General features: G+C 47.8%; 1 protein-coding gene across 1 annotated transcript in view; it reads left to right on the plus strand.

Moving 5' to 3' along the window:
* Positions 1-8,858: 8,858 nt before the first annotated feature.
* LOC102934032 (cytochrome b5) overlaps positions 8,859-16,620 on the plus strand; it is a 42,578-nt gene continuing 34,816 nt past the window's right edge. The window contains exon 1 of the mRNA XM_037877573.2: positions 8,859-9,349. Within this exon, the coding sequence (XP_037733501.1) occupies positions 9,194-9,349 (156 nt within the window). The 5' untranslated portion in view covers positions 8,859-9,193. The remainder of the gene's footprint in view (positions 9,350-16,620) is intronic.

Consider the following 16,620-nt stretch of genomic DNA (forward strand, 5'->3'; position numbering starts at 1 on the left):
GTTTGCAATGTCTCGTGACTGAATAGTCCAATCTGAGATTTGCATGATCTTTGGCTGTTATTGCAAATGTCTGTATCTTGGGAGCTGCTTGCTTCTGACTGGCTCTTTACTCTTCAAGCTTTGGGGGGCCAGCTTCTGTCATGGACTTTGATACCCTGATGGAGATGATGGCGCCACTTGTTACGATCACTTGCCAAAATTTCCTGTTGGTCAGGATCAATTCCAAATTCCTTCACATCTCGCTTGCATGTGTCTTTATAGCAAAGCTTGGGCCATCCTGTTGTTCTTGTCCCCTCTGATAGCTCCCCGTAGAGCATATCCTTGGGTCTGCGTCCGTCTCCCAAACTACTCAGAGGGCCCAGCCAGCGCAGTTGTCTTTGCTTGGGCAGGGCTGTCCCACTCGGTAAATTTGCCCTTTGAAGAACCTCTGCATTGGTGACTTTATCCTGTCATTTGGTGTTGAGTGTGCAGCATAAACAACGTAGGTGGAAACTGTTCAATCTTTTCTTATGATGAGCATAAGTTGTCCATGTTTCCCCACCATACATGAGTGCTGAGGATGCAAGCTTGGTACGCTAGCATTTTGATCTTGATAGTAAGCTTTGAGTTGTTCCAGGCTCTTTTAGTTAGTCTGGTAAAGGTGGTGGCAGCCTTTCCAATGCGAACATTTAGTTCTTCATCCAATAAGAGGTTGATGGTCACCGTAGAACCTAAATAGCTGAACTTTTGGACAACTTCTAGCTGGTTTGTCAGCAGAGCAGGTCTATTTGCAATACTAGAAAAGACAGGATGCCCACCAACTCCGTTAAGTCTTATACGTTCATTCCACAACAACATGAGAGCAACTGTCCAGTTTGACGGGTCCACTTCGGACAGCTTTGGGATGAAAAGCGGAGTGAAAGCAAGGAAGTGTTCTTGCCCCTACACTCTTTGGAATCTTCTTCTCAATACTCTTGAACTGTGCATTTAAGGACATGAAAGATGGAATATATCTTCACACAAGTTCAGATGGGAAACTCTTCAAACTGTCCCGACTTAAGTCAAAGACCAAAGTCAAAAAGGTGCTAATCAGGGAACTTCTATTCGCTGATGATGCTGCCCTCATAGCATAGGCACCGAGTTTCTAATCTGCCACGGGGAGGGGAGGGGACGGGACGGGAGGCTCCCCTCTGGCCCCGCCAAGGCCCCACCCCCACTCCACCCCTTCCCCAAGGCCCCACCCCCACCCTGCTTCTGCCCTGCTTCTTCCCACCCCCACCCCTTCCCCACCCATTTCCACCCCCTCCCCGAAACACGCTGTGCCCTCGCTCCTCCCCCGTTCCCCCATGGGCCTCCTGATGCCGCGAAACAGCTGATCTGCGGCAGGCACTAGGCACTGGGAAGAAGGGGGAGCTGCTGATCGTCGGGTCCTGCTGGCGGGCAGGAGGTGCTGGGGGGAGAGGAAGGTTTTGGAAGGTGAGCTGCTGGTGGGTGCTGAGCACCCACCATTTTTTTTCCTGTGGGTGCTCCAGCCCTGGAGCACCCACAGGGTCGGTGCCTATGCCTCACAGCCCACAATGAAGATCTACTACAAGAACTCATGGACCGCCTTTCAAGTGCCTGTCAGGCATTAACTCTCACCATCAGCATCAAGAAAACGGTTGAATTAGGGGGTTCCACAAGGAGCCCAATTCAGCTCCGGGTTAAACCGGTCTAATTTGGACCATACAGTGTTCAAAACGTGGACTAGAAAACTGGAATAACAAGCTCCAAGATATCACTCCCAGGTTATGAAGGCACCTTTGTTTAATCTAATTTAACCTTTGTTTGATCTATTTAGGCACCATTAATAATCCCAGCCATTTAGAATGGGTTCATTTAATTAGCACACTCATAAAGGACATTGTAAGACATGGATTTGGGCACCTACGGAAGACATGCAGCTTGACTCCATGAAGTGGGTCCTCTTAGCAGCCTGTAGATATCCGACCTTGAATGAGGATCTTGTCAGGAGGGATGTCATTTCTGAAAAATTCAGGCGGGGGAGGACAAAATTGTGTCAGCACACATAATATGATATGTGATTATATTATTGTCACGCTGTCTGGAGTGGCTCACGAACACGGGTGCCAACCTCAGGGCAGACTGTCAGGAAATAGGGCACAAATCCCAAATTGGTTATATGTTCTATAATTGGATTTCACCAACCAAGTAACAAGTGTGAACTCAACAAGCACTATAACAGCCTTATCATGGAGTCACAGATGGACCCCTTGGACATTCCAGTCTATCTTGCCACCCAGGCAAACCTGACTCATTGACAGATGGTCCCTTATATGAAAAATCACAAGAGTATTCAGGTTAGTCCCAGTCCTAAAGGACCAGCCACTTATTCCAGGTCAATTGTATCCCAGTTCTCTCACGGAAGACAATGCTTGTAGCCAATCCTGTAATAAACTAACTAAAGATGTATTAACTAGGAAAAGGAAATGAGAGTTATTTACAAGGTTAAAGCAAGTAACATAGACACACAAATGAGTTAGTCTTAGATTCCAAAATATAACAAACTCCATATGTCCATTAGGGCTAACCCAGGCAAAGCAACTAGGGGCTTTTGCTTATGCTTAGTGATTCTTACCCCTTCAGAGTGCAAGCAGCAAAAAGAACCAAGTTTCTCTGTGTCAGGGATTTTTCTCTCTTTCTCCCCAGAGCCCAACTGATGGGATGAGTTCATATGCAGGTCTCCTCTTCCTGGAAGGAGTGAGGAGTGCAATTAACAAAGTCTTTGTTCTTTTGATGTTTCACAATAGCTCACTTAGTTTCAAAGACATTCTTGTTGGGCAGGACTTTACTTTTGCATTTGCATTACAGATGGTTCCTTTCCTGTTTGATGAGGTTTACCTTGCAGACATTTGCTATTGCTTTATAACATGGTGTACAGATGAGTGAGACTATGCAGCATCCTACAAGTTATTCAGAAGTACGGCTCAGGGTCTGTCACGGAGGTCACAGAATTCATGGATTCCATCACTTTCTGAGACCTCTGTGACTTCTGCAACGGCCAGTATGGCTGCCCCCAGTGCCACCCAAGCAGCCAGCTCAGGGACAGCCACACCGGCTGCTGCTGGAGTGCTCTGTAGCCAGCCACTTGGGCAGCCCCACAGCTAGCTGCACCAGTCGCTGCTTGGGTGGCCCAGGGCAGCAGGCCCTGGGGACCACCCAAGCAGTGGTCCCTGGGGCAGCCAGAGCAGCGGCTGCTCTGGCGGCCCCTGGCAGCTGGTGCTGCTGGCCCTGCCCCCACGAGCAGCGGTGTGCCCCTCGCAGCAGTGACCCCTTGGGGTGCACATCACAGTAGCAGCCACCCCAAGATTTAGTCTGGGGTATTTATAGAATAAGTCATGGGCCATGAATTTTTGTTTACTGCCCATGACCTGCCCAGGACTTTTACTAAAAGTACCTGAGACTAAATCGTAGCTTTATTCATAAGGCCTAAACACCAAACACATTCTTACAACTCTAATATCTATCTTAACAATATAACAGACAGGAGAGTCAGACTGGTTTCCAGCTACGCATTTGTCAGTGTTCAGTGAGGCCTGGGGCCATGCCATGAGCTGGCACTTGGTCTGCCAGCATCACAATTATATCCTGCAAAGTTGCAGAGGGCAGGAGTGGAAGAGATAATGGAGCATATAGACCTATGAAAAGTCTATACCAACGCCTCCAACACATAGCAAATGACTCCCCTGCTAGTCAGATCCCTAAACTAAGCAGTGTTGGGCCTGACTGGCACGTGGATGAGAAATATCCACAGAAATCCCCAGTGTGCTTCAAGAAGTGGTGTTGGTTATAGAATACGTGACATTCTTCCCTCTGTATGACAGCTGAACCTCATGGCTCAGCCTGGTGTTGAAGAAAGACCCCAGTACTGTTGGAGTACTTATTTCTGGAGGAAGGTCTGAGCCACTTTATGGTAACAAAAAATCCCCTGACAGTTTTTGCCAAGGTAGAAATGTTAGTCTTGGTGTGCCAGCCAAATTCCAGCTCAGGTAAATTACTCTCTGGCCGACTTAATTTACTCTAATAGTTTCAGCTAGCCAAAGTACTCAGGAACAATTAGGGTGTGCGCTGTGCTGCATTGCATCCTAGAGGGCAGCGAAGTCTCACACAAAGTCTGCAAAGCACCTTAATGTCTCATTTTTAAAGGACCTATAGAAATGTAAGAAATTATTTGCTCCAGAACATCTCTTAACAGCCCAGAATCATTAGCAATCCCCCACCAAGGAAAGGTTTGGTTTTCTCTATGAAAAAAACAAAACAAACCCCAAACAAAAAGGCCCCAAAACCCAACCTCAGCAGGGAGGAACAAATCACAGCCATGTTTGTGCTTTTTGTCCCAACTGCTTGATTTATGAGCCCCAGTGCAATGATTAGAGATGAAAGAAAACATTCCAGAGGCCAAGACCTGCACATTGCTGGTGTCTCATGCCTGCCTTTCTGCCTGAGTTACTGTAAAGGGGACGGGAAACAAAACAGGAAAATTACAAGGAACATACTGGTCACCACAGGCTTCTTTCTCTCTTATCATTTACTGAGCACCAGCTGTGTGTACAAAACAGAGGAAAATAATCCCTGCACTAACATGTTTGTTATCTAGACAGACGAATGATAATGTTCAGGCTCCCATTGGTGTCTAAGAACGGTAAGGAGTAATAGTGGCCAAAGGATGAGTTTATTGCTTTATTTTGCTATTTTATTTTAGGCAAATAAATATGGAAGAACTCAATGTGTCTGATTAGGGTGGGCTGTCTAAGAGTACGTCTGAAGTGTTTGAAAGGGGAAAAGGTGGATGTTTGTTGCACTGGACAGGAAAGGATGATGAGAGAGGGGACTAGAGAGGCTGCAAGCGATAACACAGTTTTCGTTCTGTATATAAATGAAGACAAGATAGAGTTGTAACTTGCTTGCTCCCCAGGACTCTGCACTACAACACAGGAGCTCACATACATGTCTCCACAAAGCAGCTCTGGAAAAAATGTGCCCCTGTAGTGCAGGCACTTACCACAGTGATGGAAAGGGTTCTTCCATTGACCTCTCCACGGGGCGGTGACTAGGAATTATTCCGTACACCTAGTGGCATCTACACCAGTGGCTAGGTCAGTTTAAATACATTGCACAGAGTGTGAAATTTTTCACGGCCCTGAGTGATATAGTTAAGCTGACCTAATTTTGTCATGTAGAACAGCCCTTAGTAGTTTGTGCCAGCAGAGCATAGAATAAGAATTATGATAAAGGTCTATATAGTAATTGTCAGACACAAGGAAATCTGATGCATTAATACAGGAGAGCAGCTTCCTTTGGATAGATACAGTGTAGAACCTGAGCACTTGTCTAGGCCTAAATATTAGATCAACCTAGCTGAATAGCTCAGGGCTGTGAAAAATATCACATCCTGTGCAATGCAGCTTGCATGAGGAAAACATTTATCCACCCCAGTGGATATCAAAGGACAGTAAGAATGTGCCATTCTGATGAGTGGTATAAATGAGTTTAATATATAACTCCCTGTTTCTGGAGGAGTAGAGGGATAGACGATACACTGTAAGAGCACAAAATTGGTCTGAAGTCAATATGAATGAGATGTTTCTTTGGCTGAATGTTTTTTCCTACTCCTATCGCAACTGGTGCATCTCACACAATGGCTCTCTTTCCTTAAAAAGGAGTACTTGTGGCACCTTAGAGACTAACCAATTAATTTGAGCATAAGCTTTCGTGAACTACAGCTCACTTCATCGGATGCATTCAGTGGAAAATACAATGGGGAGATTTATATACACACAGAACATGAAAAAATGGGTGTTTATCATTAACAGAGTTGGCAACGGGCTTTGATGCAAGGATAGGTTCCTGGGTTAGTGTTTCTGTTGTGTGGTTGCCGGTGAGTATTTGCTTCAGGTTGGGGGGTTGTCTGTAGGCAAGAACTGGCCTGTCTCCCAAGACTTGTGAGAGCAATGGGTCGTCCTTCAGGATAGGTTGTAGATCCTTGATGATGCATTGGAGAGGTTTTAGTTGGGGGCTGAAGGTGACGGCTAGTGGCGTTCTGTTATTTTCTTTGTTGGGCCTGTCCTGTAGTAGGTGACTTCTGGGTACTCTTCTGGCTCTGTCAATCCGTTTCTTCACTTCAGCAGGTGGGTACTGTAGTTGTAAGAATGCTTGAGAGAGATCTTGTAGGTGTTTGTCTCTGTCTGATGGGTTGGAGCAAATGCGGTTGTATCGAAGAGCTTGGCTGTAGACAATAGATCGTGTGGTGTGGTCTGGGTGAAAGCTGGAGGTATGTAGGTACGAATAGCAGTCAGTAAGTTTCCAGTATAGGGTGATGTTTATGTGACCATCGCTTATTAGCACCGTAGTGTCCAGGAAGTGGACACTGAAGCAACCTGAAGGAAATACTCACCAGCAACCACACAGCACACAACAGAAACACTAACCCAGGAACCTATCCTTGCAACAAAGCCCGTTGTCAACTGTGTCGACATATCTATTCAGGGGACACCATCATAGGGCCTAATCACATCAGCCACACTATCAGAGGCTTGTTCACCTGCACATCTACCAATGTGACATATGCCATCATGTTTCAGCAGGGCCCCTCTGCCATGTACATTGGTCAAACTTGACAGTCTCTACGTAAAAGAATAAATGGACACAAATCAGATGTCAAGAATTATAACATTCATGAAGACAGGTTTCAGAGTAACAGCCGTGTTAGTCTGTATTTGCAAAAAGAAAAGGAGTACTTGTGGCACCTTAGAGACTAACCAATTTATTTGAGCATAAGCTCAAATGAAGTGAGCTGTAGCTCATGAAAGCTTATGCTCAAATAAATTGGTTAGTCTCTACGGTGCCACAAGTACTCCTTTTCTTTTTGCAACATTCATAAACCAGTCGGAGAACACTTCAATCTCTCTGGTCACTGGATTTCTGACCTAAAAGTGGCAATTCTTCAACAAAAAGACTTCAGAAACAGACTCCAAGGAGAGACTGCTGAATTGGAATTAATTTGCAAATTGGATACAATTAACTTAGGCTTGAATAGAGACTGGGAGTGGTTGAGTCATTACACAAAGTAAAACTATGTCCCCTTGTTTATTCCCCCCCACACACAGTTCCTCAGACATTCTTGTTAACTACTGGAAATGGCCCACCTTGATTATCACTACAAAGGGTTTTCTCCCTCCCCCACAACTCTCCTCCTGGTAATAGCTTATCTTAAGTGATCACTCTCCTTACAGTGTGCATGGTAAACACCCATTTTTTCATGTTCTGTGTGTATATAAATCTCCTCACTGTATTTTCCACAGTATGCATCTGATGAAGTGAGCTGTAGCTCCCGAAAACTTATGCTCAAATAAATTTGTTAATCTCTAAGGTGCCACAAGTACTCCTGTTCTTTTTGCGAATACAGACTAACACAGCTGCTATTCTAAAACATCTCTTTCCTTACTAATTCTTTGATTGCTTCTTGGTCCTGATTAATTTCCTTAGACAGCACCAGTAAAATGAGGCAAAGATAAACCAGTGTAACTGAATACCAACCTATACTTCAGCTCTTAGCTCACAGCTACAGCTAGCTGGGCTATGGAAAACAGCAGTGCATCCGATGAAGTGAGCTGTAGCTCACGAAAGCTTATGCTCAAATAAATTGGTTAGTCTCTAAGGTGCCACAAGTCCTCCTTTTCTTTTTGCGAATACAGACTAACCCGGCTGTTACTCTGAAACCAGCAGTACAATTAAATTTGAAGTTACGGTTGGCAGGCACCAATGGGGCAATTTCCTTATCTTCAATAACAAAAATACTCCTTTCTGACCAGAAAGAAACCTGGAAGATTTGTTAGACACGTAGGCTGGGATTCTGAAGAAAGTGTAAGGGAGGAAGACGCTCAGCTCCCACTGCATTTAAATAGGGTTTGGGTGTTTAATTCCATTGGTCTCCTTGGAAAACCCCAGCTGTAGTAAACAGTCTGGAGTTAGTAGGGTTATTCTTTCGCTCTCTGTTTGTAACAATGGACAGTTTTCGTAACACCTCCTTTGAGTTATGCAACATTCTTCCCTCAGCAATGAGATTGAAGTTTGTAGCCCACTGTTGACCGGTAAATATAGCGGATTATATTTAAATATATGACCTACATGTACAAGAAAAACTCCATTAGAAAGGCGGGGCAAAAACTTCAGGCCCAGAGATGTCCCTTACTTCCAAGCTAGCGGCTGCGGCTTCAGCCTGCTGGAGCGGAGCAGCACTGGAAGGGCCTCTGCTCGGCCACAGGGCTGGGCTACCCCGGGAACGCCCGGGAGCTCCGCATTCCGTTCTGCAGCTGGGCCTGGGGGCATTTTATTTTGGAAGCTGCTGGACACTCCTCACTGGTGTTAAAGCCCTGGGCCATTTCAAAGACTTGCGAGGCAACAGAGGGTCTGCTGCCCCGCCTTCGGAGGGGGTGGAAGGAGAGAGCCCGGCGGAGCCCGCCCCGGCGCGCCGGGATGGTCCTGCTCCCCAGGCTAGCCGCCGCGAGCTACTCCGCCACTCGGGGAGGCGGCCAGCGTCGCTTCCTCCTTTGTTACTCGCCAGGGGCTGGCACCAGGCCCGGCTCCCAAGGCCTCGGCAGGCCGGCTCCGGACGGGGGCCTCCGACCCAGCGCGGCTCGTGACCAGGCTCCGGCCCACGGCGGAGCAAGGCAAAGGCGGCCGGGCCGGGCCGGGCCCTGGCTCCGGCGGTCAGCGGGGCCGCGCGGGTAACCCGGGCAACCCAGGCACGCGCCGAGTAAGCAGAGACCCAGGGCCGCGCGCACGTGGCATAAGGCCCGCCTCACGCCACGTGACCAGACCCGAACGGTCTCGGCACTCCTCCTCAGCAGCCCGGAGGAGGCGGGACGCGGCTCTTTGTCTACCGCCTCCTGCTTGGGCGGGTCGGTGGAATCTCGCCCTTTCATTGGCTGCGTTGGGGCGTGAGGGCACCTCTGATTGGCTGTTAGGAGTCGAACGACAACGGGCTACGAGCGGCCGGCCGCCCTCTCCTTCGCCATTGGTCGATAGCGGGGGAACCGGCTTGGGACGCGGAAAAGCCCATTGGTCTCTAGGGCCCGGAGGGGGTGTGGCCTAGGTACGGCGGCCGCGCGGGGCCTAGCTGGTTTGCCGTTCGGTAAAGGAGCCGGGAGCCGGGATGGGGAGCGAACAGCTCAGCGCGGCTGCGGCCGGCGCGGCGCCCGAGGGCGGCCCCGTCTTCACCCTGGCGGAGGTGGCGAAGCGCAACTCGAGCCGCGAGGCCTGGCTGGTGATCCACGGGCGCGTGTACGACGTCGGCCGCTTCCTGGGCGAGGTGAGGCCCGCGGGGCCGGCCCGGGGACACCCTCGAGAGGCGGGGCGGCCGGGCCCTGCCCGGTCAGGGACGGGCGGGCTTGGGGAGGGACGGGGGGGGCGCTGGTATTTATGTCCCCAGGGGCTGAGCACCGCCCGGCTGGGCACCCCTGTGGTGCGAGCGACACTCCCTTGCCCGGCGGAGACGGGGAGACGGGGCGGCCGGGGGAGACACTGACGATGGTTGTCCCGTAAGGGGGTTTTATTATTCATCGCTCTGTGTTTGTAGTGCAGCGGCGTCCTGAGGAACCCGTCAGGCTCGGCGCTCTGTTGTTTGTGAGGCACGCAGCCTGTGCAGACAGGTTTCAGAGTAACAGCCGTGTTAGTCTGTATTCGCAAAAAGAAAAGGAGGACTTGTGGCACCTTAGAGACTAACCAATTTATTTGAGCATGAGCTTTCGTGAGCTACAGCTCACTTCATCGGATGCATACTGTGGAAACTGCAGAAGACATTATATACACAGAGACCATGAAACAATACCTCCTCCCACCCCACTCTCCTGCTGGTAATAGCTTATCTAAAGTGATCATCAAGTTGGGCCATTTCCAGCACAAATCCAGGTTTTCTCACCCCCCCCCCTCCCCCCCCCCCCACAAACTCACTCTCCTGCTGGTAATGGCCCATCCAAAGTGACCACTCTCTTTACAATGTGTATGATAATCAAGGTGGGCCATTTCCAGCACAAATCCAGGTTTTCTCACCCCCCCCACCCCGCTCCAAAAACCACAGACACAAACTCACTCTCCTGCTGGTAATAGCTCATCCAAAGTGACCACTCTCCCTACAATGTGCATGATAATCAAGGTGGGCCATTTCCAGCATAAATCCACAGACAGACGCATTCCTGCCCCATGTGGCCGACAGTCTGATTTAAAGCAGATGCAGCAAGTGGATTGAGGTGGGAAGGGGGACAGCGGTAGCACATGATGTGGTAGTTTCAAATTGTTTCAGTTTTTCTTTTCCAAACAAATAATTGAACCGAGGAGTTCTTGTTGGCATCTCTGATCCCCTCATGAGATGAAAAAAGTAAAGTAAAGGCTTGGATTTGCATTTCTATCTTGGTTCCCTTAGGCTAAATTAATTAGTATAAGATTTTATACTAAGTTGTGAGACAAGGTGTGTGAGGTAATTTCTTTTACTGGACCAACTTTTGTTGGTGAAAGAGACAAGCTTCCAAGCTACACAGAGCTCTTCCTCAGGTCTGTGGAAAGCTTGTTCCTCTCAGCAACAGAAGCTGGTTCAGCAAAAGATATCACCTCACCCACCTTGTCTCTCTAATACCTTGGGACCAACATGGCTACAACAACTCTGCAAATAATATACTAAGTAGTGTCAGTAATATAATAATAATAATATACAGGGTAGGTCAATATTTTGAAGACTGATCTCCAAGCAGAATCCAGGTTTAGTATCTGTCACATTATTCACTTCCAAGAAGTGGGTGTATCTCTCTGCCTGGGAAGGGAGTTATCCCTGTGTATAGTCTGCAGTTCTCCTGCATTCTCTGGAGCGAGCAGTGCTATGTGGTCACTCATGTTGCTATTGACTTGGATTCTTGAAAAGTTTTAAGTTATAGGTTGCTCCTAACAGTGTTTGGAGTCAGTAACTGAGCAGAACAAAAAATGGCAATAAATTGTCAGCTGTGTTTTTGTCCCACCTCAAAATAAAACCTCAGCTGCCATGCCAGCACCACCCTCCCGAGCTTCTGGCTTCTACATAGCAATGCACCTATCACCTCATTCTGAACCAATGCTAAAACAGAAGCACTTCACTGAAAAAAGCACCATCTTCCTTTTCAAGACTGTTTGTACTCTGTGTAAACTTGGCTTGGGTTTACCACTAGCTGAAAATGTCCATTTACATACACCTGCTATGTGGTCATAACATTATTAAGAATATGAGCAGGATGTTTGATCTCCAGGACATGACGACTAAAAAACAAATCTAGTGGAATCTACAGGCTATGTGATAGAGGACAGAATGATAACTCATCAGCCTTTTTGGGTCCTTCCATCTTGCACCATCTGAGATATTGGAGGCCACGGCTTTGTGTGTGTGTGAAGCTTTCCAGGATTTACAAAGTAAGACAAGATACATTTTTATTGCACACTGGACAAGATGGTGCTACCTTCCCCCCCAGATACTGCAAAGCTGAGTAAAGACTGTGGAGATTGTGCCTGCTGGGCAGCTGAGGCAGCCAGTTTAGAATAGGATTCCTTATCTTACACAATGACTTGACGATGTCCCGAAGTCAAACTCCTTCATTCAGCCTTTGCTTTTCTTTCAACAAATGTATCTTAGAAGATTCAAATTGTAGCCTCACTTCTTTCTTAGCTCCAATTGCCGTGAGTGTCTCCTCGCTGATTCATCCAGCAAGATTGTCTTAAAGACCTAGCTAGAGATTGATCTGGGTAGTGCTTGCTCTGCAAGGAGGCTGCATTCCTTTGGAATTTGCAATGGTAATGATAATGATAACACTCATGGTCATCTTGTTGGAAGACTCTTGTAAAAGGCAGACAGCCTCCGTGCCCATGTGTGGTACAGCTTGGGGTCTTTCACACTGCATTGGCTTAGGCTGTCCCTTCTTTGCTTGAGTCAGTTTTGCATTATTTGCAGCTTTCATAGTGAAATGGAACTGAAATCTTTTCTTGTCTTTGGTGAGGTCTACAGTACAGACTTCTGACGAAGTAGCTATGTCAGTCAGGAGCGTGAAGAGGTCTGATCCCTCACCAATAGAGCTGTGCTAGCAGAAGCTGCTAGGATAGAGAAAGTTATACTAGCAAAACTGGGCTTTTACTGGTATAGTTTGTTGCTCACAGGGAGTGATCTTGTTATACTGGTACAAAGCACAACTTTGACAGTTTAGCTGCATCCATGCTAGGAGTGCTTCACCAGTATAGCATAGCAGTAATCCTGTATCGGTAAAGCACTTCTAATGTGGACACAGCCTTTCTCTGCAGGACTATAAAGGGGTCTTGGCTCCCAGATCCTCTGCCTATCTAGATGTGCCATTGATATTCTAGTATTGCATTCAGCTCTGCGTCTGTATGCTGCAGTGTCTGAAATGTAACCTGCCGAGCCACTGTCTGTTGGGTATTTATAGGTACTGATCACAAGAGTACCCTAAGTTGTACTGGCAAAAGCACTTTTTCCCCTGTTTGTACTGGGGGATTTGCTGATATAGCTATACCTGTATAGCCATACCAGCAAATCTGTTCTAATGTAGGCTAGGCTTGCATCTACACTACAGCTTTTAGTGCGATAACTATGTAGGAAAAAAATCACACATCTTACCAACATAGTTATGCCAGTTACATTTTTAAGTGTAAATCAAACCTTATTTTACAGACAAAAGCAAGTTTAATCCTCATTAGCCCTATGTAGTCAATACAGCTCCTGGAGAGTGTCAGACCCAGGCACTTTAATGGATTTTAAACAAGCCCAGGTTTCAGAGTAGCAGCCATGTTAGTCTGTATCCGCAAAAAGAACAGGAGTACTTGTGGCACCTTAGCGACTAACAAATTTATTTGATAGCCCACGAAAGCTTATGCTCAAATAAATTTGTTAGTCTCTAAGGTGCCACAAGTACTCCTGTTCTTTTTAAACAAGCCCAGTGTCTGATAAACTGTTCTGCATTAGATCTCTGAGGGTATGTCTACACTAGCAGAGTTACAGCGCCGCTCAGAGAATGCTGAAGGGAAACCACTGTTGTGTGTTCACACCGTCAGCTGCCTGTGCAATAGAGTGTTCACACTTGCGACACTTGCAGTGGTATTTGGAGAGGTACACTCTTAGCAGCTATCCCATAGACCGTCTCTTCCTCTTCTGTTGCTAAGAGTTGTGGGAAGGCAGAGGGAGTCGCGGGGCATCCTGGGTCCTTTCCCAATGCCCCGTGATGCATTGCTTCACATCCCAGCAATCTCTGTGCTTTCGTCCGGATTTGGCGCCATCTTTCAGTGGTTTGTGTACTGCGCGCTCTGCCTCTTCAGTCTGCAGGAATGGATCTCGCGCTGTTCTGGCACGCCGTGTTCTCCTTTTGATCCCTCTTCTCGCTGTCCCGCCACTCCTTCAATTCTTGTTTTTCGGAGTGCATCATGACATCATGCAGAAAGTCCTCTTTAGTTCTTCATGGCCACTTTCTAATTCTGCGCAGCCATTCAGCCGGTGATAACAAAGACGGAGGCTGGGCTCCCAAGGTCATATCTGTGAAGCCAAAATGCAACATTTTACAGAAGCCGTATTGTTTGCAACATGCAGACCACTGATTTAAAACACAGCCACTATTCACATACCTGTCACTAATTGGTTGACACCAGGCAAGTACACATGAGCCACAAGACCCTGAAAATGATGAGGAACCGCAGGGGAAATCAGTGTTCCAGAACCGTACTTTACACTGGGCACATGGCTTTTGGGGAGAGCCAGCACTGTAGGTGGGGGCCTTATAACCATTTACTGTCCCCACATTTTCCACAGGATGTGATCATTATGGAAGCTATCTCGCTGCTGAGGGTGAGCAGGGAATCAAGGGAGGGTCTTCTCCAAGACTGCAGCTTCCGCCCTGTCCCTTATGTGGCTCGCCTGTGTGCAGCAATGATCCTCTTCTCCCCCCCCCCCGCCCCCCCCCGTGACGGCAAAGTGGCACGGGAAAGTTACCCTTAATGGGGTAAGAAACAAAGCAGCTCTGCCAAAGAACCTATGGCAACAGATTGCCCAATATCTCCATGAGAGTTTCCTGGAGATCTCTGAGGCAGATTCCTGTGAAGTGACGGAGTCAATCGACACCCTGTTGTGCCGCTCAGACTAGGCATGTGGTGGTACATGCATCATACAGACACACAAGCCTGCTTTCTGCAACCCTCTTGCCCCCAACATCTCGCTTCAGTGATTCCCAAAATCAAAGCCACTTACCAGGGCCCTCCTGTTTGCGCTTCACCAGGCTCCAACAGCTGTGATTGGCTAACCTCCTCTGGGGTAGAGAAGAGCTCCTGACCGCATGCATCTCTGACCTCCAAGTCGTCCTCTGCCTCTGGGTCCCCCTCCCCATCCAAGATTTCCTCCTCCTGGCTCAGTCCACTGTTGACTGGCACGTGAGCTACCGAAGTATCCACAGTGGCCTTTGCAGCGGAGGTAGGGTCACCACTGAATATTGCGTCCAGCTCTTTGTAGAACTGGCCGCTTGTGGGCGCAGCACCAGAGCGGCGGTTTGCCTCCCGCGCCTTGTGGTAGGTATTCCGCAGCTCCTTCACTTTGATCCTGCACTGCAGTGTGTCTCAGTCATGGCCCCTTTCTGTCATGCATTGTGAAATCTGTCCGTAGTTGTCATAATTCCTACGGCTGGAGCGCAGCTGGGACTGGACCGCCTCCTCTCCAAATGCTGATGAGGTCCAGCGGCTCGGCATTGCTCCAAGCGGGAGATTGTCTGGTGCGTGGAGCAGCCATGGTTACCTGGAAAGATGCGCTGAGACCACTGCATGTGTCACTGAGCAAACTTTCAAAATTCCCAAGGAATTTAAGGGGTGGGGCTGATGGATGGTCACCTGAGGGCAGGGCAGTAGAGTTCAAACTGATGACCAGAGAGGCTAGAACAGGCATTGTGGGACACCTCCCGGAGACCAATCGCAGTGCTGCAATTGACCAGGGTATCTACACTGGCACCATGGCAATGTAGCCCCGGCACAGAAAGCTGTATCCTCTCGTCGGGGTGTTTTTTTTTTTATAGTGCTAGAACTACGCAGTGGCTTGGCAGTGTGTTTACCTCAAGAGTTACAATGCAGAAAGCTGCTTTGCTGGCAGAAATTTGCCAGTGTAGACAAGGCCTGAATTGCTGTAACTGCAGATGTCAGGGATTCAGCATGAAATGTTCCCCCTCAATCCTCTTTAATGGTTGGGGAATTGCTAATTGCTGCCTGGTCTAGCCCTTGGCCACATGTTATTTGTACAGAATTGCTGAGCTCATTGAAGTGCTATTGCAGGGCTATTGCATAATCTCTGAGAGGCCACTCTGGTTCCTGCAAACCAGAGACAGTGGGTCAGGTGCTGGTCAGTCTGTCTAAAGTGTGTCCATTGCAATATGGATTATTTTAAACTTTATCATTTTATGTTGCTGGTTACATAATAGAAGTTCTAAGACATTGTACTTACCACATGGCAAAAGTCCATCAGGTCATAAGAACGTGGACAGAATGAGGGAGATATACAAAGGCAGCTCCTCAAGTTGCATGTAAAACCTATAGTGAGTTGGTATCTGTTTCTCTTCCAGAGCTGGCTGGGCTGCAGTGGGGGGTATGCCTGATAGCTGAAGTAGAATCATTTCCATAAATATCTCCCAAATATCAAAAGGGTAATTCACTTACCACTTGAAACAAAATAAGCCCCAGAATGCAGGTTACAGTGGTGTCTCTGTGCTGCAACTGCATGAGCTATGAAAACTATGTCTGTGTTTAAATATGGATTACAGGTAAACTGCAGAGGGTTAACTTTCCAATTATGTGCTGAAATGGCCTGTCAGGAGCAGGGGTAAATATACCTTTTGATTAGCGCTGTGAAGTGTAAGTTGCCCCGTGCTGCATGCCCCTTTCTCCACCACATGCACACTACCATCTGGGGCACTTAACTCATCCCCTCCCAAAACTCCTTGTATTTCTATTTAAGGTACTCATAAACATCGTAGTGGGGGGGCTTGAAGTCTTTACTGGATTTCTCCTCACAGCCCCCTTCTGAGGTAGGCAGTGGTGTTTGTATTTTACAGATCGGGAACTGAAGAGTGGTGAGTTGGGGCTCTCTACTTGAATTCTGGTTGATATTGTGAAGTTGTATCATGAAGAACCGCTTTATTATGAGTACCTATGGCTGTCTACACCACAACTTATGTTAGCATAATTTGTTGCTGTGGGGTGTGCATAAACCACCCCACTGAGTGACCAATTACACTGATATAAGCACCAGTGTGGAAAGTGCTATGTCAGCAGGAGAGCTTCTCCGGCCAACGTAATTACCGCTGTTTGCGGGGGCTGGCTTAGAGCACCTATGTTAGAGAGCTTACAGTGCACTGCTATAAGTTATCTAGTGTAGCCAGAACCTGTGTGTATATGGGTCCACCATGGATGACAGCGCCTGTAACATGTATGACCCAGACAGAAAGAGTAAGGCCTCGTCCACACTACAGTGTTCAGTCGACTTAAGTTACGGTTCGTGACATACAGCCACCACTGTAATTAAACCACTGTTGC

This window comes from Chelonia mydas, chromosome 12 (genome assembly GCF_015237465.2).
Source record: "Chelonia mydas isolate rCheMyd1 chromosome 12, rCheMyd1.pri.v2, whole genome shotgun sequence".
Taxonomy (NCBI): Eukaryota; Metazoa; Chordata; order Testudines; family Cheloniidae; genus Chelonia; species Chelonia mydas.